The 22,671-nt window shown below is 37.3% G+C and overlaps 1 protein-coding gene across 1 annotated transcript in view; it reads left to right on the forward strand.

Annotated features, from left to right (window-relative positions):
• PPA2 (inorganic pyrophosphatase 2) overlaps nt 1–22,671 on the forward strand; it is a gene marked incomplete at its 3' end in the record, with an annotated part of 64,633 nt that overhangs the window by 12,363 nt on the left and 29,599 nt on the right. Inside the window, exons 2-6 of the mRNA XM_019630098.1 lie at nt 1,618–1,682; nt 4,532–4,576; nt 9,033–9,086; nt 10,942–11,061; nt 18,985–19,071. Coding sequence (XP_019485643.1) covers nt 1,618–1,682; nt 4,532–4,576; nt 9,033–9,086; nt 10,942–11,061; nt 18,985–19,071 — 371 coding nt within the window. The remainder of the gene's footprint in view (nt 1–1,617; nt 1,683–4,531; nt 4,577–9,032; nt 9,087–10,941; nt 11,062–18,984; nt 19,072–22,671) is intronic.

Raw genomic sequence — 22,671 nt, forward strand, 5'->3', positions numbered from 1 at the left:
CTTAAGAAATGATGGTGACTGTTCATATTAGTTCCTTTTAAAAAATGCCCTTACTTTGCAAAATAAGGGAATTGTCAGGCTTTCCTTTTTTTTTTTTTTTTTTTTTAATGACCTTGATACTTCTAAGAGTACTGGTTAGGTTATTTTATAGAATGTTCCTCAGTTTGGGTTTTCCCAATGAATTTCTCATTATAAGGTTTTTGGGAAGATTACAACAGAAGTGAAGTACACTTCTCATCACAGCGTATCAGGAGGCATATGCTATCAACATGACTTATCACCAGTGCGTTAACCTTGGTACTTGGTTAAGGTTACTGTTTGTCAGCTTTTTGCACTGTAATGTTTTTCCCTTTCATAGTTTACTCTTTGGAAGCCAGCCACTAAGCCCAATCACAATCAAGAGGGATGGAGGGGGCCGAGTAAGCTTTACTTCTTGGAGGGGACAACATCTACATACGTTGTTTGGAATTTTTCTGTATGGGAGATGTCTCTTATTTATTCATACAAATGTGTTTGTATTAGTGTAGACTTGTATATATTTTATGCATTGGGTTATAATCCAATACTCATTTATTTTGTTGCTCAGATTGTTCAACTTTGGCCCCTGGGAGCGCTTTCAGGTTGGCTCCTGTTTATCTGTGTGACACACGTCCAACCTTCTGTGTTTTGAGCACTGGGTTGATTTCTGGCACTACAGGATGCTGCAGTCTCATCTCGTATATTCTTTGCCCAGCGAATCAGCCCCCCTCTTCAAGAAGCCCTAGTTCTTTCTTATTGGAAAACAGTATTTAGAAAGCAAGATTTGGGTACCAGGTATACTCATGACTATTGGGGTGTCAGCCAGTCCTTGTTTTGTTAAAATATTTATAAAGTCTAAATTTGAAAAATTATGACAAAGAGGTAGCAGGCCAGAAATAAAACATACCCTGACTTAGGAAATTGCAAAGTGAAAGATTTCTATGGCTGTATTAAGCCCAGCTTTTGGAAACAGATGCATTCCAATAAAAGTGCATATTGGGTCACTGTATTTTATGAGTAATATACACTTTTAAAAGTATTTAAAATATACATTTCAGTATGTAATGAAAATAAGACAGTTTCTGTTATTAAACTTTCTTTTTTTTAAAACTTACCTTAGTGTTATTAATATCCTTATCACTTTGAGTGGAAACAAGTTGTTTCTTTTTTTTGGGTAGGACCTTTAGTCTTTGTTCATATAGATTATAGGCGGAAATTGGGAGCTCTGTTGTTAGGTTTCTGTTAGGGAAATTGACATCAGTTTTAATCCAATTCACTTATTAAAGGTTCTTCTTTTAATAGTGAGATTTTTCATATTTGGGGGTCTAGTCTATTTTAGACATCTTCTGCTTTGGATGTTTTAAGCCACAGGGATAAAGAATAATTTTAGCAACCCAAATATCTTTTATTTGGTACGTTTTCTCTTTGGTCATCAGATTGGAGCAAGTTTGAATAGTTGAATTAAACTTTAAATTGGGAGTTAAAAGTTCATTTTGAAAATACTTAACATTTTTTTTTCAAGTGGATAATGGTATAATTACTTTAAGGAACCAGATAGTTCATGGCTTTAATTCTTTTTTTTTTTTTCTTCCTTTGCAGAGAATGAAGCTGGTCACTACATTTCCCCCTTTCATGATATTCCTTTGAGGGTGGATTCTATAGAGGTATTGTTTTAACTTGTTTGCGGGATAAAAACACGTATTTCTAGTATCACCATGAAATGCTTTTTAGAAGCATCTTGAAAGAATTAGGTCAGAAGTCAAGAAGGATAATGGAGTTATAACAGGATTGTAAGACTCCTTCATGAATTAGAATTTGTATGAGAATAGTATTCTTTCAGGAGGACTTGGGGAGAAAGGGGTGGTAGTGGCCCATACAGCTTGGAATTTGGTAGGAAATCAAGAGTTAAGGTTAAGAAGTTAACAGGCTTACTTTTTAATAATAATAATAACAATATAGTTAACATTTGTGGATTATTTTCTGTTTGTTAGCCACCATGTGAACATTCGTCATTTGATTTAATCCTTATGAGTTGCTATTATGGTCTCCAAGGGCATCAAAGCTGGAAGCATTGTATTGACTTGTCTAAGATCACACAGCTGCTAAGTGCCAGAGCCAAGTTTTGAAATAGCATTTCTGATCACAAACTTTTAACACTCTGTAAAGCAGATGCTAGAAAAACAAAGTTGGGAAATGGTAGTCTTTGAATAGCTATTCGCTTAGAAACGAAAATTCCTGGGCAGCTATGAGGGTGGGAAGGATGTAAGCCCCGTAGGCGTGGACGATCTGTGCTGAAGGTGGAGCTGCAAGTAGTTCAGGCTCATTGGCTTGTTCACGGAGCTGGGAAGATGGTGCGATTGGTAGCAGATGGTAGTTACCATCGCTACGCCAGAGAGTCTTTCCTTAAAGTTAATTGGTTAATTGGTTTATTCCATTACCAAATTTATTTATTTATTTTATTTTATTTTATTTTTTTAAGCTGAGCCATCCTGCCACCTGTTGGCAGCTCAGCTCAGGCCGGGCATCAAACCGCTGTTGCTCAGAGCTCAAACTCTTGAGCAAGTTCTTAACCAACTGAGCCACTCGGCCGGCCCACCATTACCAAATTTATTAAGGGGCCTCTGGTTATTGAATAACCAGGACTATATTCCAGGTCCAGATTATATGTGGCTGGTTAATGGGGTTGGGTTTTCCAGGTCAGTGTAGGGGCAGAGGCCAGTGAAGAGGTGGGAAGCTGCCTCAGATGCAAGAGGGTTTGACCTTGATGTTGCCTTAGAGGCTGAAGATAAGGCATCAAACTAAGGTTATGGAATCCTGAAGCGGGATTTGTGCTGCCTCCCAGCCCTGCGGAGGACCGGACTGTCAGTAATGGTGGTGATAGGGAGAGTAATAGTGAAGATTTAGTGAGTGCTCATGGTGCTTAGCATAGCACTGTGCTCAGTGCTTGCCTTGCATTATCTAAGCAGGTCTGGGGCTACTATTACCCTTATTTTGTTAATGAGGTTAAGTGCTTTGCCCATGGCCACAAGTCTGGTCTGTTGTGGAGGTGGGATTTGAACTTAGGTGCTCTTAACTCTGTAGCTTGTCATCTTAACTGCTGTTATTAATCCTTTAGGCTCATTACTTCTAAGAAGTGTTCAGCTGCAGGACAAAGGATCATATATCTGGAGAGACAAAGAAACTAAAGAGAGGGCAGAAAGAACTTCATTTTACTGTGTGTTTCTTTGAGAAAGAGAGTCCGTATGTCCATCTGTTTTGTTTTCGCCAGTGAACTATCCAAATTAAATATTAATATCCTGTGTCTTCCAGCACCAATCCTTGCTTTTGGCCAAAAGTGCATGCATTATTCTTTTGTTCATTAATTTATTCATGCAGTAAATAATCATTGCATGCTTATTGTAAGCCAGACAGTATTCCAGGTACTAGGGTTGCAGGAGTAAGATAGATATACTTCCCACTCAATTAGAGGAGACAGACAACCAGAAAACAAACGAGTCAATCACATATTGTTAAGTGCTATACAACTAGCACAGGGTCATGAAAGAAGGGGTGCTGTTTTATGTGGGGGTGTGACATGACAAAATCTGTGTACCTAATAACTAATAATATTATTGGGATGAGGTAGGTAGGGGTGGAGGTGTGGAACAAAGAGTGGGCTAGAAATATCCGGTGGGCATGATATTCTGCTTAAGGAGGATGGGCTTTGGGGAATATGAGATTTAGGGTTAGATAAAATTGAGGATAGGGCAGGGCGAAATATAACACGATAGGCTAATGAATTTTGGGTATGTGGAGAGATTGATACACACAGTGGTTGTGTAAATAGGTTTTCCTTGCTCTCAACTGTAATGACTAGTTAGAACTATTGCACCTTGTACTTTGGGATGTGGTGTTTTAGGAATAGTAATATTTCAGAGCCAACTTGGAATAATCATTTTTCTGTTTGTTTTATGTCCCTCATTAGTCATTTTGGTGTGTAAAATCATGTATAATGTGTGACCATTGGTGAATGGCATCATTTTTCCTCCCAACCCACCACATACTGTGTTTTAATTTAACAGCGCCTGGTGGAATCACAGTGATCACACCTGGGCGGGACTCATAGGCGGGAGGTGCAGCCGAGTTCTTTCACAGCTTGTTAGTCACGCTCCCTGGAGTTTCATTGCGATAATGAAATGACTGTTTTAAGCACAATCACTGGAAACTGCCAGTCTCTCCTTAAAGACTGAACAGAGCCTTTGCTTATTTTATAAAAACTAAGAAAATATACTTGAAAGAGGTTTAGCTTTTCTGATCATTTAGTTTATGAAACATTTTGGTGCACGTGCACTGAGGATGCAAACACTGAGAGAGAGAAAAGTGAACTGGACCTTTGGTAGGTTCTCTGTTGCATCAGGTCTCTGGTCAGCTCTGTTGGAGGATGTTTATGCAATAGGCATTCTTTCATTGCTTTGCGGTACAGCTGTATTTTCATGGAATACTACAATCATAAATACCATCTTTTCTTTTATAGGAAAATGGCATTCCTACAAAGAGAGCACGAAATGATGAATATGAGGTATATCTAAAGGTTTTTATTTCTGTGACTCTCTTATGTTGTCTGTTGAAGGCCTTGGTGATAGTTTATAAAGTGCTTCTAAATTTTTTCCCCCGCAAGACTTCTGTGTGCATTCTGAGGTTTTTTTCCTTCCTTCTAAAATTGCTTTAAGGCAGCTAGGGATGTTATTACCATTTCACTATCTTTTTTGTGATTATATATATATATATATATATATATATATATATATATATATATATAAAATAGAATTTACCATTTTATTGTACACTTTTTAAATTGTACAGTTCAGTGGCATTAAGTACATTCACATGTTGTGCAGCCATCACCATCATCCATCTCCAGGACTTTTTCATCTTCCCACACTGGAACTCTGTACACATAAACAATAACTCCTTACCTGCCTCTGCCCAGCCCCTGCTAACCACTATTCTACTTTCTGTTTATGAATCCGACTATTCTAGGTACCGCCTTAGTACCTCCTTACCATTTCATGTTATAAGAGAAAAAACAGAGAGAATCAGGAAATGAACCCAGATTTTAGTAGAAAGTTATCGTGGTAGATGGTCTAAAGTAAAGGTACTTAATGAAAATTGGTCAGTTTATCATCTTTTTTATTACAAGGGGAAAAAAGATGGTTTGAGAGCTCTTTTAGAATCCAGGAACAAGTCTTTTGAAGGTAGACAGGGAGAAAAAAATAGTTATACCAACTGTATGCTAAAAATATATTCTAAATATGCCTTCCAAATATGTAACTCTCAAATCTTTAATAGTTCTTGACTTAAGACCAAAACATTTGATTGATGTCTGTCATCCCACCCCTTGCTGTCAATCGATGCCATTTTATCTTGCTGATGCCAGGCAGCTTTTCCACCTTCTTTTCTCTTTCCAGCCTCATTTCCATCTATTCTCTGTTCCAATGGAAACTTATGACCCCAGCTTTTGCATTCACCTCCAAACATAGTCGTGGAGTCTCTTTAATTCCTACAACCTTTGCCTGCCATCTATATTGTATTTTCTTAAACTAGTGTTTGTCAAATGGTCCTACCATATACAATGGAACCACTTAGAGGACTTGTTAAAATTTTGGATTCCTGGCCCCATCCCACATCTACTAAATCAGAATTTCTGCTTGGTGGAGACTGGTTAGTCTGCGTGTTTGAACTAGTGTTACAGGACATCCTGTACACATTGAAGTTTGAGGACCACTGACCTAGATGTTGGATGAATAGTCATTCAGGGGCTCAAGGCTTCATGTGTAACTCAGTCCATACAGCCAACTTAAAATTTAATTGTTAGAACATATTTTATATGTCAGAGACTGCCTGATTTGAGTTTATTTGATTAAAAAAAAAAAGTATTTTTGCCCCATCTGCTACCTCTTGGTTACCACTTTTCTACTCTCTGTTTTTATGAGTTTGGCTTTTTTTTTTTTTTTTAAGTTTCCACATGTAAGTATTACCTTTCTCTGTGAGCCTAATGCCCTAAAAGCCCATCCAGCTTGTCGCAGATGGCAGGATTTCCTTCTTCTGGTTGAATAATATTCCAGTGTGTATATCTACCATGTCTTTTTTATCCATTCATCCATTGGCTGACATAGGTTGTTTCCTGGCTATTATGAATAATGCTGCCATAAGCGTGGGAATGCAAATAGCTCTTCAGTATTCTGTTTGTATTTCCTTTGAACATATAGCCAGAAGTGGAATTGCTGGATAATGTGTTAGTTCTGTGTTTAATTTTTTGACCTCCTTACAATTTTCCATAGTGGCTGCAGCAATTTCCATTCTCATCAACAGTGTGTACACGGGTTCCCTTTTCTCCACATCCTTGCCAACACTTGTTATTTCTTGTCTTGTTGATGATAACCATTCTAACAGGTGTGAAGTGATGCCTCATTGTGGTTTTGATTTGCATTTCCCTGATGATTAGTGATGTTGAACATCTTTTCATGTATCTACCAGCCATCTGTATGTCTTCTTTGGAAAACTGTCCATTCAATTCCTTTGCCCATTTTTTAATCAGGATTTGTTTGTTTTGTTTTTTTTGCTATTGAGTTGTACAAGTTTTTTATTTATTTTGGATATTAACCCCTTATCAGATATATGATTTGGTAATATTTTCTCCCATTCAGTAACTGGCCTTTTCATATTGTTGATGGTTTCCTTTGCTGAGCAGAAGCTTTTTAGTTTGATGTGGTTTCACTTGTTACCTTTGTTTTTAGTGCAAAGTTTATTTGATATTTTGTTAGAAGAAGGAAAGAAGGGTGATATCTTTCCAATTTCCCCCCAAGTATATAAAATTTACTGACTGCTTTTTCATATTTTGGTGTTTTCTTTTTTAATTTCTGCAATAAAAATAGAAGGGAAATATTGAGAGGTAGAAAAGAGCTGAAAGAGAAGGTACATGTCCCTGATCCATACCCAGCTTTCTGAACTGAAATGTGTCCCCTGGTATCTTTGCTATTTTCTAATAAATTTTAGCAGACCATTATTGGTTTATAATTAATACTCGTGTTAGGATAACCAGACTAACATGGGCTTTTGGAAAATGATAGATCATATACATTTTAGTTGGGGAGAAGAAAAGAAAGCTGGATATACACTCTTAGTGACCCGGAGCAAGTGATGAGGGAGTGTGGTTTGCAGGTGTAAAATTTAAGACTCATCTATTATTCTTTTGGCCAAATTCAGTGGCTTTGGTAGGTGTCATTGTGTAAAACGATTGTCAGTAGCTTGGTCTTCTCTGTCACCTCTGAGTATGCATCTGCATGCATTTGTTCTCTTAGAGCCAGGCTTTCAGGGATGAATAAATTATGTGAACATCTGCCATTTACTTAGGTTTTTTTTTTTTTTTTAAACAGCTCTTCAGACATATTTAAACAGGTGCTGGGGTACCTCCTGAAAGAGCATAGAAAATGAAACAGCAGGACTGTGTTGTGTATAAGGTTGCCAGGATAGGTATGAGACATACTTCTAAAGAGCAATTGTTGAGAATTCATTCTCGCCTTTGTTCTTTATCTCATTATGAGTATGTGGTTGTGTCATTGGTAAACTTTAGTCTTATTGAGAAAAACTTAAAAACAATTAGTACCTTTGTGGCTCAATTTATATCCATATTTAATTGCGTAAATGGCATTCTTTGAATTAATAGCATTCATGTTTCACTTAAGAAAGCCCCACTTATTGTTTAGCAGTGCTTCAAACCAAAGGTTGTCAACCTTGGCCGCATATTAAAATTACTTAGAGAACTTTTAAAAATAAACCACTGTGCCCTGGCTGCACCCAGAACAACTGAATTCAAAAGTGTGGGAGGTAAGGCTCTTGGAATCCTTTTTCTTCTGTAATTGGTTAAAGCTCTCCAGGTGATTTTCATGTGTGCAATGATTGAGAATGGGTATATTTAATCACTGATTCTCAAATGACCCCTGGTGAAGGACTAATTTTTTTTGGCTTATTTCTAATCTGCTGTGAACTGATACTTAAAAAAAATAAATCAAAGTGAATTATTAGAAAAGTGTAATTCTTATTAGGTTCAACAGACATGCAAATTAGTATAAATGTTTCTAAATGAACCAATAACAATCAGCTTGCTGATGGCCACACTTGGAGTAGTACTGTTTTAACCATTGCTTTGCCTAATTGTTAGTTACCGATATCAAGAAGGCATGCAAGTCAACTTTAACCTTAAGATTTTCTCTTTCAGAGGCCCAAACTGTAGGAAATTATACACTTACATTCCTAATTACTGTAGTAAATTATTTTTACTCACCATTTTAATCATTCTGCAAAGTTCAGAAATGATGAATAGAAGCAATGGTCCTTTTGTAATTTTAGGGAACCAGAAATCATGAGAGATGCAAGCTGAGTTTAGAAAGGTGTGTCTAACTCTTTGTAAACTACCTATACCGATATCATTAATTTTACATACATTATGATCATAATAATCTGGATTTAAATATTTTATAATTTTCAAAATATTTTACTTTATAATTTTCTGTGTATTTTCATTTGAATTGTATAATTGATCTTCATAACAACCTTGTGTAGTGAGGAGGACAGAGATTATCATCACACTGTACAGATTGGAAAGGTGAGACGTTCAGCATACATGATGGATCCCATCTCTCCTATTTTAGTTTGAAAATAAAAATTGAAACGAGTTTCCTGACTCCATTCTAGTTCTGTCACTACACTGCAAGGTATTTCCAGATGTGTAGCAACTTTTAGCATTGTGCTGTAGTGCTCAAGTGACATGATGGCTTAAATTCTCTGTTTTAGACAACTTCTCTAACTTTTTAGAATAAATTTAAGGCATAGGCAGACATGATGCAGACTCTAAATATTTTTTTGGTGGGAAAAAACCTAAAGCATTCTCATATAGGAGATAAGTGAAAAAATAAAGAATAGGTAAAAATTTTTAATTTTCTCTGTTTTCTTCCCTTTTTTTTTTTTAAATGAAGAATTTATTTAATATGGTTGTTGAGATACCTCGGTGGACAAATGCTAAAATGGAGGTATGACTATATTCTCTTAATAGCAAATAGAAATTATAATAATATAAAAACTGTTTCAAGTTGTTTTTTCATAATATTGTGAATTTAAGATGAACAAACTTGTTTATATTGAAAACATCCTCGTGAACTTACTTTGACTCTGATTTCAAAAAGCAAAATATTCAAAGCTGAATTTATACTTTAAAGAGAGTATTTTCCATTTTTGCCTCTAGTTTGTTATACACATATTTAATTTTACTTGACTCCTCTGTCTTTGAAAATGAGAAACATTTTCAAGGTTTACTTAAATAGATTCTGAGATGTATTTTGCTCATAGACACAACTGAAACATATTTACTTGGGGCTTATGGCAATTTTAGTTTCTAAGGACTTAACTCTCCTTTAGGTTTTACTCTATCAGGGTTGAAAGCATTTTCCTGGCCAACTCTTGATTTATGAGCACTGTTTCAGAGCATCTGCTGTTCCCCTGGTTAGCTTTTTAAATTTTTAAAAAATCTTTTCCATGAGACATGAGCCTATCAAGAACTTCCCGTTTGCTTTTCAGTTTTATGGTTCCATCTGCAGTTAGGTGAGACCCCATAGAGTTCTGAGTGGAACTTAATTGATGGCACTTTGTTTAGTTATTTCAGCCTCTTACAACTTTTGATGTGGAGGCGAGTATTGTTGCAAGTATTTCAATTAAGGATTTTTATGTAGGTGTATATTTTTCAGAATTTCTATTTGGAGAATTGTCAGTAATTTCACCAGGCCATTGTAGTATTTTTTTTGGGGGGGGGAAATTGGGGGATGGGAACAGCACTGGGGAATTGGGAGAAGGGGAACAGACAAGTTGCTGTCCTTTTTGTTCTTCAGTCCAGTTGTGGAGGACGTTGCTTCACTGGCCCAAGTTGGCACCATCATTGCGCTCTTCCCAGGCAAGGCAGATCAGTCGCCGGCTTCTGGACAGCCGCTCACAGAGGCTACTGGTCGCTCGCGCTGGCTGCTGGCTACACACAGTAGCCCATGGCAACCCACTGCAGCAGGGGCTGCAGCCTATGCCGTCGCCGGAGACTCATGGCAGCCCAGCTCCAGGTTGAGCTGTCATTCAGCATCTTAGCTGTAGAGGGCAGTATCACTGGCCCTCATATGTGGGATCCGAACCGGGGCCCTCTGGCGTCCCAAACCAGTTCTTAACCAACGCGCCACTCGGCTGGCCCGGTTTATTTTTTAATAGGAAAATGTAAAGATAATTAGGTTCTTCTTTAGGTCTTACTTCATATAATAATATAATCTTGCTTCATCATTCCGGATACTCTATCTCAGTTAGGTATAAGGCAAAGACTCTCTGAGATTCTACCTAAGCTAAACAGCATTTGTTCATTCAAACATGGCTTCAGTTATTTTTTTGTTTACTTTATAAGATTGTTTTTTTTTTTTTCCTTTTTTCATGACAATTTGTACGTGCTTGATAGAAAGGTAACTTGGAAATGAAATCACTTAGTGAAAATCATTACGCTATCTTTGTTATCATAAGATTGATGGTAAAAAGCCCAAGATTATTAACAAAAAGCAAGATGATTAATCTTTATCTTCTTGCCATTTCAATCATTTTATTATTTGTGTTAGAAATAATGACTGGATAAATAATAGAGTGCCTAACTATGTGATCTGATGTTTTCTTTCCAGACAGTTTTTCTTACATAGTACTCTAAATTATAAATAAGAGCTGGCTTCATTTATTTTAAAGTATCTTTGATCAGTAAGTTGGAATACGAATATTTAGTCTGATAATAGCAGATCTTAAAAATACTATTTGAAGATAGGATTATTCATTTCTCATCCCGCTGTCCCCTTTTTTTTCTCATGATCTGCTTAGATTGCCACACAGGAGCCATTGAATCCCATTAAACCAGACATAAAGGATGGCAAGCTACGCTGTGTGGCGAATATCTTTCCTCACAAGGGTTATATATGGAATTACGGTGCCCTCCCTCAGGTAACATTTTTGTTATAATGGTAAAACTTTGCTGTCTTCTGAAAAAATTGCCTTGTAAATCCTGGGAACTACTTGAATTTAAATTGGTTCTTAGGACATGTCAGTTTGAGAGATTTGTAAATTTAAAATTTTTTAATGTGGAGTTTTATTCTATCAATAAATTTTTTTTCAAACTGTATTTATGTCTGTACTCAAGCTCTTGGAGTTAGGCATATAGAACACTCACATTTGGCATTTTGAACACATTTCTTTTTCTAGGCTTGGCTGTTAAGAATCAGTGAAAAATGTTTTATCTGCTTTATTTTCAGTCATTTCTTTGAATACGACAAGTAATGCTTTTAGATACATTCATATATGATAGCATGAATTTTAGTTTTTAAACTTTAACAGATGAATCTTAAATTTTTAACTTTTTTTCAGAACTCATTGTGATTCAGTTAGGGGACTTAATTATTCACTATTATGAAATTTATAATTTTTCAGTGGAAAGCAGTGAAAGCAAGAGCTAAATATGACAAAGCAGCATCTATTAGAGAATGTATTAGGGAATGACACTATTTGTTCTTCCTATTTTCTTATCCCTTTTTGTTTTCTCATGTTTCTTACTCCTGGGAAGTGATAACTACTTCCAGATTATTTAGTGAGTAAAATTGAGAATATGCAGAATGAGAAGTCTAAGTTTTGGGGGCATAGAGAAGCATCTGCCTTTATGTTTATAAACGCCATCAGACCATTCCTATATCTGGATATTCCATTTTTGTATATGTATTTTATTTGTTATTTTATTTTTTTAAAGATTTTTATTGGGGAATTGGGGGGATGGGAACAGTGCTGGGGAGTTGGGGGAAGGGGAACAGACAAGTTGCTGTACTTTCGCTCCTCTGTCCAATTGTGGAGGACGTTGCTTCACTGGCCCAAGTTGGCACCATCATTGCACTCCTCCTGGGCGAGGCAGATCGGTAGCTGGCTTCTGCACAGCCGCTCACTGCGGCTGCTAGCCGCTCATGCTGGCTGCTAGCCGCTCATGCTGGCTGCTGGCTGCTGGCTACACATGGTAGCCCATGGCAACCCACTGCCACAGGGGCTGCAGCCTACGCCGTTGCCAGCGACTCACAGCAGCTCAGCTCCAGGTTGAGCTGTTGTTCAGCATCTTAGCTGTAGAGGGCAGTGTACTGGCCCTCATATGTGGGATCCGAACCGGGGCCCTCTGGCGTCCCAAACCAGTTCTTAACCATTGCACCACTCGGCCGGCCCTTATTTGTTAATTTTAACATTTTACATGAAATTCTAAAATGCTTTTGGGGAAATATCTGAGGAAAGGGGTCTTGCTTTATCCAACTCAGAAAAACAGCTGCCCATGTAGAATAAACATTCACAGGAAAAGAAAATTGTTCTCTGAAATGTCAGGCTGCCTTTGATGCAGTTAGGCCACCCACATGGATACATTCTTCAAAACAGGCACTTTTAAAATGATTGTGCTAAGAAAGAGAATGTCTGTTGAAACCATGGAGGCAGGTTTTCTGCTCCTCAGGTGCCTAAGTAGACATTCTGCTTGGCCTAGCAGGGAAAGGGTTAAAAAACATTTGTTAAGTGAAGGGGATACTGTCTGTAGGGCAAGACATATGGATGAGGGGAAGGCCAAAGAAACCATTGCATTAGAGAAAGCCAGGCAAACACAGAGACATCTAGAGTAGGCAGAGGATAAACTAAAGTTCATGTATTCATTAAATGTTTGTTAAAGATTTATGTGCTGGGTGTTTGAAGAAAAATAAGATATAAGTGTAAGATCCAAGCAGCATAATAAGTGACTAGGAATGTGGGTTTTGGAACCAGATTGCCACTTTCTAGTAACATAACTATGAACAAGTTAGTTTGTCTTTGCCTTACTATCTTCATCTGTAAAATAGAGATGATAAAGTACCTACCACATATGGTTGTGTTGAGGTTGAAGGAATTATTGCACATTCATCTTAGAATAGCGACTAATAGTGATCACATTTTTGTTACTACTGCTACTTTTTTTATTATACAGTCTTTTCTCCAAAGAGATTTATAGTCTCATGGGGTGATCGACAACTAAACCAGTGTTTATAGTGGAGCATAATATGTGCTTCTAACTCATCTACTAGTTCTAAGCTTTTGTGGTTTATCTATTTACAATCCTGATGAATTTTTGTACTTCTCTGGATGTGTTTGACGTTTCCAGGTGCTCTTACCTGCTGTGACATTAGTCTGTTAGGTACAGTAGTTCCTGTTTAATTACAACAGTATTAAACTGCAGCAGTCTGTTAACTCGCCCTGTATCACTGCTGCCTACCAAAATCTCACACTCCACCCAGCATCCAAAATAATATTTTAAAAACATAAATCTGCTAATGTTTTGCTTATGTGAGACCCTTTTAATGGTTTCCTATTGTTAAAAGAATGAATATAACATTCTTTTTTTTTTTTTTTTTTTTTTAGCTGAGCCATCCTGCCACCTGTTGGCAGCTCAGCTCGGGCCAGGACTCGAAATACTGTTGCTCAGAGCTAGCTCTTAACCACTGAGCCACTCAGCTGGCCCTAAATATAACATTCTTAATGTGGCCTTTCAACCCTGCGTCATCTGGCCTCTGCTAAGTTCAGCTTCATTTTGCAACATTTGTCCTTCCTCACTTCATTCCACCACTGTGACTTCTTCAGTGTTTCTAATTTTCCCTTGTCATTTCCACACCAGGCCTTCACAGAGCTGTTCATTCATTCATTCATTCAGTACATATTTTTTGAGTGTATGATGTTTGCCAGACAGTATTTTAAGTACTGGAGGTGAAGTAGTGATAAAAGTGACAAAAATTCTCTGAGACTTTTATCCTGGGCAGAGACAGACAAAAAAATAATAAAATGTATAATACATTAGTTGGTGGTGTGTTAGAGAAAAATAAAGCAGGAAATGGGGCTAGGGTATGTTGGGATTGTTGCAATTTAGACAGAGAGAAGGCCTCAGTGAGAAGGTGTTACTTGAGTGAAGACCTAAAAGAAGTGAGGGAACAAGTAGTATGGATGTCTACAGGATTTCAACAAGAAACAGCAAGGGTAAAGGTCCCAGGTGGTTGAAGGCCTAGTGTGGGTGTGAGAGGGACAGAAAGGAGGCCAGTGTGGTTAGAATGGGAACGAGGAAGAAGAAGTACGCCTGTATTCTCTCGGCCTTTTTTTATATTGATACTTTGATTTTATTTTACTTTATTTGTTATTGAGGTAACATTGTTTAATAACATATAAGTTTCAGGTGTACAAAATTATAATTTAGTATCTATATACACTATAGCATGCTCTTCACTAAAAGTCTGGTTCCATCTGTTACCATACGTTTGATCCCCTTTACCCATTTCACCCTCCCTCCACCCCCTCTTCCCCTCTGGTAACTACAAGGAGGCATCACCTCACACCTGTCAGAAGGACTATTATCCAAATGATGAGAAATAAATGCTGGAGAGGGTGTGGAGAAAAGAGAACTCTCGTACACTGTTAATGGGAATGTAAATTGGTGCAGCCACTATGGAAAACAGTATGGAGGTTCCTCAAAAAATTAAGACTAGAATTGCCATATGATACACACATTCCTCTTCTGAGTATTTATTCCAAGAATGTGAAAACACTTAATTTGAAAAGATATATGCACCCCTATGTTCATTGCAGCATTATTTATAGTAGCCAAGATATAGAAGCAACCTGTGTCCATTGATGGATAAATGGATAAAGAGGTAGTGTGTGTGTACATATATACACTGGGGTGCCAAAAAATGTACACGTTTTAAGAGATGTTATCTATGTATTACTTTTCGAAGTTAATTACATAGCAATGTGTAGCATAACGTTTGCTCAGAAGATGGTGTTAATCAAATGAATTCTAGCATCACTCATTGTATTACAATTTTAATACAGTTTTTTCCTTTCTTAAAATGTGTATATATTTTTTTGGCATCCTCTGTGTGTATACACACACACACAAACACATACATAGACACACACACACACACACACACACACACAGTAGAATATTGCTCAGTCATAAAAAATGAAATATTGCCATTTGTGACAAATCTTGATGGTATTATGCTAAGTGAAATACCTCAGACAGAAAAGGTCAAAAACTGATTTCATTTCATGTGGTACATAATATAAAAAAGAAATAAATGACCAAACCAAACCAAACAAAAACAAATTCTCTTCTGTTTTTAGAGATCTTTACTATCTTTTTAAACTCAAACTAATCTTGTAGTGTGTGTGTGAATGTGTGTGTTAGTCTTCAGCAAATGAATACAGTACAGAATGCATAGAAGTTATTTACCAAAAGCAAACAACCAAAAAAACACCTAATTGATTAATATTAATAAAAAGTTGAAATTAGGCCAATTGTTTATGGGAAAGGATAACTTGTTTCACTGTTGCTGTTAAGACTGAATGAGCTGTTAAAGTGAAAGCAAGCTCCTGGTCCCGTTTCCATTTCGATCTCGTCTCCAGCTTCCCCTCGCCCTCCCTCCCACAGTGGCCGCCTCACAGTTCCTCTGGTACTCCAGGCGCGCGCCTGCCTCAGGCCTGCACGCTCACTGTGCCCTCCAGGGTGGAACACTCCCAGCTATGCCCATGGCGTCCTCCATACATGTTTGCACAGGAGTCACTTTCAAGATGTCTGCTCGCAACCTCATTTATAGTTTTAAGGATTGCCTGCTATAGTCTCATTCTGCCTTCCATACTTTACTTTTTTCCCTTTTCCAACTTCTAACGTTTATTTATTTATTTTTATTGTTAATTTCTTCCAGCTAGAATGCAGACCTCGCGAGGGCAGGGATTCTGTCTGTTTTGTTCACTGATGTGTTTCAGCTCCCCTACTTGTGCCTGGCACAGAGTAGGTGATCAATCAATATTTGTAGAATGAATAAATTGTTGCTTCATAGGTATATGTATGTTGCATTTGTTTCATAGGTTTATGTGGGTATTGGATTTTTCTGTTCTCTTAGAATTTGTCTTGTAACAGCAGGAAATTTCTTCAAAGCAGTTACCAAGCCAACCGTGCTTGGAAGAACATTTCAGCAGCGCAATAGTTTAAGTAGCAGTCTCTCCACTTAGCTTGTGATCAATCGGTGTGCCGTCATTATCTCAGACCTTCAGCTGTCTGTTTAACCTTCTTAACTTTTTTTGCACTAGCAGTAATGCCTTCCTCAGAATTTGAGTTTGGCCTGGGCAAAAATCATCTTTGTTTGTCTTTCCCCAGTCTTTCTGAGTGAATATTTAGAAGACCACATGGATAATGTTAAAGGACTCGAATCACTAAAATCAGGATTTCTTCAGTCTTAATCTAATATTGTTGTATTTATTATTTTGAACTTTCCTACAAATTGGGTTCATTGACCCAGGTATCGTTTTGTACCACTTAGTAGTTTTAGAACCTGGGACAGCGACTAAATTTCACTAGGCCCTTTTGTTTATCTGTGTCATCATACCACCTACCCTGCGTGGTTATTGTGAATATTGAATGAGATGATGAAAGCGAAGTGTTTAGCCTCATAGTGAGTTCTCAGTCGTATTATCTCAATGATGGTGACACTGTTGCTGCTGCTATTTGCTGCTAATAGTGGAACAACTGGTAGAGGCTTTTGCTCTAAATTGAAGCTGGTGAAATACAGGTAGTGGCTGAGGAGACCTTACGTCCTTTGACTGGGTGACAGGATCCTGATTAATCATGAAGTAATTCTCAAGGAGCACCTATGTACAGCTCTGTACAGGTCAGTGGTTTTTCAGAGACCTAAGGACCAGAGCACAATGATTAAAAACATATTGGTTACTCTTTATAGATTGTAAGGGAATGATGTCACATGCCTGCACAAGAAGGAATAAGATTGGTTTTAGGCTTGATCAATAATGTCTGTGATCTGATCTATTTATTTTTATAGCTTTATAGCCATTCTTTGTACAAGTTTAACATTATTTATATTCCTGTTGATAGGTTATGTTTAATTTTTTTTATGCTTGTCTTGTGTCTTTTCTAAAATTTTTCTATATACATGATATATATAGGTATATACTTCTAAGTCTATACCTGTCAATCAGATGGCTAAATTGTGAGTTACACACCTATTTTACTTTACTAGATATTCCTAAATTGTTTACAAAATAAGTTGTAACAGTATATACTCCTACCTGCTTTAGGATTGAGGAACCTCTCAGATATTTTCTGCTTCTGCTTCTAGGTTTTCTGATTCCAGGTGTACGTCAGCCCCATCCCAGCACAGTAAAATTAATTTTATAGCATTAGTGACAAATGCAATACCATTTTTAACATGATACTCTTCAGGGTATTAACTGTGTTATATGTATCTCTGTCCCTAACTCCTGGCCCGAAGTAAGGTACTCAGTAAATATTTCCTGTATGAATGGATGCCTGCTGATAGGTAATAGAAAACAGGAAGCATTGAGGAGAACAGTAGGAAAGAAGGGAACGTCCACAGGAAAATATACTCAGGAGATTCTGAGAGCAAGAGAAGGTATTTAAAAGAAAAGACCATGAAATAGAATAAGGTTATATCTGAGAATAATTGCCATTCAACTGCTATTGTTATCAAAATTGGGGCGTCATAACATAATGTTGAATAGTATGAATTCTAATCCTGCTGCCACCATTTGGAAACTGGGCAAATTTAAACTCCGTGTGCTTCAGTTTACTCATTTGTAAATTGGGGTTAATAATGGTACATTCCTCATGGGGTATATGTGTGTATGTATGTATGAGTGTGAGTGTGTGTGTGTATCAAAAAGTGTCACTCGCCTACAACCAGTATGTAAGGTTAACAATTATGTTTATTCTTCTTATATTTTGTTAGTAATATTAAGTGTTTAGGGTAGTGAAATGTTGGATTTGGTTTACTAATTTTTTTAATTGTTAAGAGTGAGTCAATTTATTCCTAAATATATTATAATTAGGACTAGAAGGAAAATATTGAAGTTTAGGGTTTACCTGTAAATAAGAGTCTATTTTTAATTCTTTATATAAATTTAGAGGAACCAAGCTTAGATAATCTGGAATTCTATATAACAGTTTTGGGATGGCACGTCTCTGCACACTTTATAATGTAAATCTGAGGGAAATAGTTTTAGTGAATTTCTACAGTTCCATTTAGAATCAGGTAATTATGAGACTTTTGGGGAAGGATAATGCCTAGGAGATATTTAAACTGAATAACAAATTTCTGTTACGCTACTTACTCATTTATAAACGTGCCCATGGGTATATTTTGTAGCCAACAGAGTATATAATCTTTTCAGTAAACTTAAAGAGTTGACATCCTTTCCTGTTTTTGTCAAGGTCTTGAGATTAGATGGCAAAGGTGGAGGGTTTTTTAAATGAAATGAAGTGAGACAAAAATAGAGTTTTTATTTTCTGTGGTAGACGCTGTCTTGTTCTTTAGTTTATGAAGGGAAAACTGGGTTTCTTCTAGTAGAAGTCCTGTAAACAACAGGAATTTTATTTTCAAACATGGAAAACCAGACCCCGTGCTGTTTGTTACCTTGTCAAAGGAAGCAATGAATGATGGAAGCAGCAGTTTAGGCATAGACAATGGGAACATCTGAACTGAAACTCTAAAAGTGAACATGAATTTAGGCACTGACTAAACTTGGAATAAGAGTAAGGAAGAAGAGTGTGGTTTAGAAATATCACCCATTTTCAGATGCGATTATACAGACAAATGAGAGACCGAAGGAGGAAATACTACAAATGTTGTAATTATTCTGATGCTTAAGGATGTACTGTCATGTTGACATTGAGCCTGTATAATTTCTGAGAATTTTCCTTTGGATTATGGCTATCTATAAAACTTCATGATCACGTGAAAAGATTAAGATAAGTGAGTATTAACCTATATTTCTTCCCCCTCCCCCCTTTTTTAGACTTGGGAAGATCCCCATCGAAAAGATGAGAGCACAGACTGCTGTGGAGATGATGATCCTATTGATGTCTGTGAAATAGGCTCTAAGGTTGGTTTTATAGGCTGTGTTATTCTAATGCGTTCTAGTTTATTCATGCCATACAATTTCAGTGCTCTTTGGAAGGCATAAGTTCTTTAACTCTTCAAAGTTCTAGCCTGTTGATCCCTCTGATTTCAGTCCCTTTGAGTAGTTTTGCTTTTTTCCCTTAAGCTAGGGATTGGTAAACTGCAGCCCATGGTGGGTCACATCTAGCTCACCACCTGTTTTTATCAGTATGCCATTCATTTATGTATTGTCTATGGCTGCTTTTGTACTATGGCAAAGCTGAGGCCTGGCAGCAGAGACCATACAGTCTGCAGTCTCAAGTATTTACTGGCTGACCTGTTACAGAAAAGTTCTGCTAAGTCCTATCTTCAGCTTCCTTTGCCTGTTACCCAGACAATAAACTCAAGACTGATGAAACCCATTGGATACTCTTTTTTTGGGGTGCCGGCCTCCAGGTTACCAAGTCCTACTAGGGAAAAGCAAAACTTTTCATAGGTCGCTGCTACCCATAGAAATCAATGTCTCTGGTCAGCTCTCTGTTTCCTACTTCATCTATTGCTAATATTTGGTGTTCTCTACTTTCAGCTCCTTTCGGTTTGTTCTCACTCCCAGCAGAATGCCTTGTCTTTAATTTTGTCTAGCTCAGAGAACCCAGCAGATGAGAATGCCTCACTTTTTCCCCTTAGACAACCAAACCACCTGTGCCTGTTTTGCTCCCCTTCCTTTTGTTACTAGGACGGTAGTCTTTTTTGTCCAAAACCAGTACCTCCACCTGTGCCTTCCTGTCCCTTCCTGCCTCTGAGTGACAGTATTTTCCTATCCCTTTTCTATCTTATATTTATAACTTCTTTTTCTTTATTGGTTTTGAAGTCTGCAAGTCCTCTTCACATGCAGACTTGTAAAAACTTTTCAACACTCATCTCCATCTCCTACTTCCCATTTAATCTTCAGCCTGTTTCAAAATTGTTTCCATCCAGCCGTTATTTCAATGACAGTGTTCTCACTAAGGTCCCTGGTAACTTTTTTTTAAAGCCAGATCCAGCAGGCCTGTTTCATAGGTCTTGTCTAACTTGCATTTGCATTAATTATTTTATACTATTTACCCTGTCTTCCTTCTTGAGACAGTGTCTTCACTCGACTTGGATTGTATTGTAATGTCCTGGGTATTCTCTAATTCTGGTTCCTTCTTGGTTTGTTCTGCCTGCTCCTTAAGGATTGATTAGCTTGAGGGTTGTGCCCTTGTCCTACTCCTTCTCCTCATGTGGAAACTCCCTTGGTGACCCAGTCCTAAGCATTCCTAGTTTTGCTCTCTATATCTCTAGCTCAGACCTATACTCAGCTGCCTATTGCTGCACTTGTGTGTCTCCCGGGCACCTCAGACTCATCGTGTCCAAAGCTGAGTTCATTCTCTCCTCCTCCCCTGTCTATTCCCTCAGTCTCAGTGAAGAACATTTTCCTCCCTCCCTGTCCCTGATTCTTAAGCCCAGCACTCAGGGGCCATCGTTGATCATCCTTTGCTTTTCTTCATCCAATTAATCATGAAATAGTGACTCTATATTCTACATAGCCTTTAAATCTTGTTTCTTTCCATTCTCACTGCAGCTAGCTTTGTCTAGTCCTCTAATTTTATCTCACTTGAATCATTCCTGCTACTGACCAGTTTCCTTGCTGAATCTTATTTCCCTACCATCATTTATTCCAGACTCTTGCCTGCTTTACTCTGTTGTAGCACCTGCCCCCTGCCTCTTTCCCTGGCTTCCTCTCCTGGCACTCCTCGTGTGCACACTACCCTCCAGCTGCACCGATCTTTCAGTTCCTGTAATGCATCTGCTGTCCCTCGTGTCCGGGCCCCCACACCAGCTATTCCCTCTGTGTAGAATGGAACCTTCTTCCTTCTTCACTTGGTGTTACTTCCCCCTGCTTTTCTCTTCACCTCCCCGCTGCTCACCCTTCAGGTCTCGGCTAAAATATCACTTCCTCTCCGAAGTCTTCCTTTATCCCTCCCCCCCACCCACCCCGCAAGATACTAGCTGTTTGTAATGTGCCTCCTTAGTAGTAGCTGTGGTCTGCTTGTTTCATTGCCTCCTCCAGGAGATGGAAGTTACCTCTGTGACGATAGGACTCACCATTGGTAGTTTTTAACTTAGTGCCTGGCACACAGGATATGCTTAATTTAAGAAATGCCAGACTGAATTATTACTTGAGTTATGTTCTTCTAGTTAAGATTAAATCACTTATCTCTGGCAACTCATAATAGAAATTGTAGGCTTCTAGATTATTTTTTAGCAAATAGTTTCCTCTGATTCTTTGTCACTTTGTTTATTTACCATAATATTTTGCTACTCTCTTTTCTTTCTCCTCTTCTTCCTCATTCTCCTTTCTTATTCCTCCTCCTCTTTTTTTTCATCCTCTTCTTCATAATCCTCTTTGACTTTCTCTTCCTTCTTTTGCTTTGTCTCCTTCTGCTCTCTGCTACTTTTTTTCTTTCTTCTATTCTCCCCATCTTCTCCCCCGCTCCCTTCTTCTTTTCCTTCTCCCTCCCTCTTCCTCCTTCCCTGCAGGGGAGCGTCTCCATCCAACTAATATTTCTGGTTTTACACACAGATAGAGACAAACCGCCTAGAGTGTGTGTGTGTGACTCTAATTCCTGTATCTCTCTAGCAGAAATATGGCCTAATTGTTAGCTTTCTTTTAAATTTAAGCTGTAGTGTAGAAATTGACCTTTTGGACATTTTCTCCCCAGAGGGGCAGTAAAATGTGTCTAACGTGAATAGATAAGAAGGAAGGAAGAATATACGTATTTTAATGAGGAACTCCTAAGTTCCAGACACTATCTTAGGTACTTTAGTCACTTTTACATGTCTTATTTCATAAGTAAAAGTCACTAAGTTAAGTAACATTACATTGATGGACAGATTTATATATTAGAAAACTCTTATTCTGAGGGTGTAATCCCTGGGAACATTCAGTTCATATTAAGTGTAAATTATTGGGTTGTCAGAATAAGTCATGACATATTTTTTCTATGTTTTTCGTTGCAAAAATGCGTCATGATTTTCCGACAACCCAATATTATGTTAATATAAATCCTCACACAGATATTAAGTGTGAATAAAAAGATTAAAAAACAGTATGTTATTTTCACTTAAAATTTTTAAATTTTACTTAAAAATTTGTCAGTGAGCATGCAATTAATGAGATTGGTAACTGGAAGAAATCATATGAAAATGTATGTACCCGATAAATTGATTTGACTTAGTATGACGCTGACTTGTTATTGACAAAACAATCACTCTAAGAAAACTTGATACAGAGGTTTTTAAATAAACCTGTTAAAGTTACTAAATATGCAGAATAAAATTAAAAGGTTTCAAATATAAGTGATTTTATTTATACAATTAATATGTATTTATTCATCATATGATCATTGTTATGTAATAATTATAATTAATCTTGAAAGCACACTTTTACATTTACATAGAAAGTTTGGTACATAGCAGGTATTTGGTACATTATTGAAAAACATATTGACTATTGTCATTTTTTATGGAAATGTAGTATTAATTATAAATGTTCAAATGAATATACTTCCAGTTTAATGTT

Source organism: Hipposideros armiger, unplaced genomic scaffold, assembly GCF_001890085.2.
Source record: "Hipposideros armiger isolate ML-2016 unplaced genomic scaffold, ASM189008v1 scaffold_892, whole genome shotgun sequence".
Taxonomy (NCBI): Eukaryota; Metazoa; Chordata; class Mammalia; order Chiroptera; family Hipposideridae; genus Hipposideros; species Hipposideros armiger.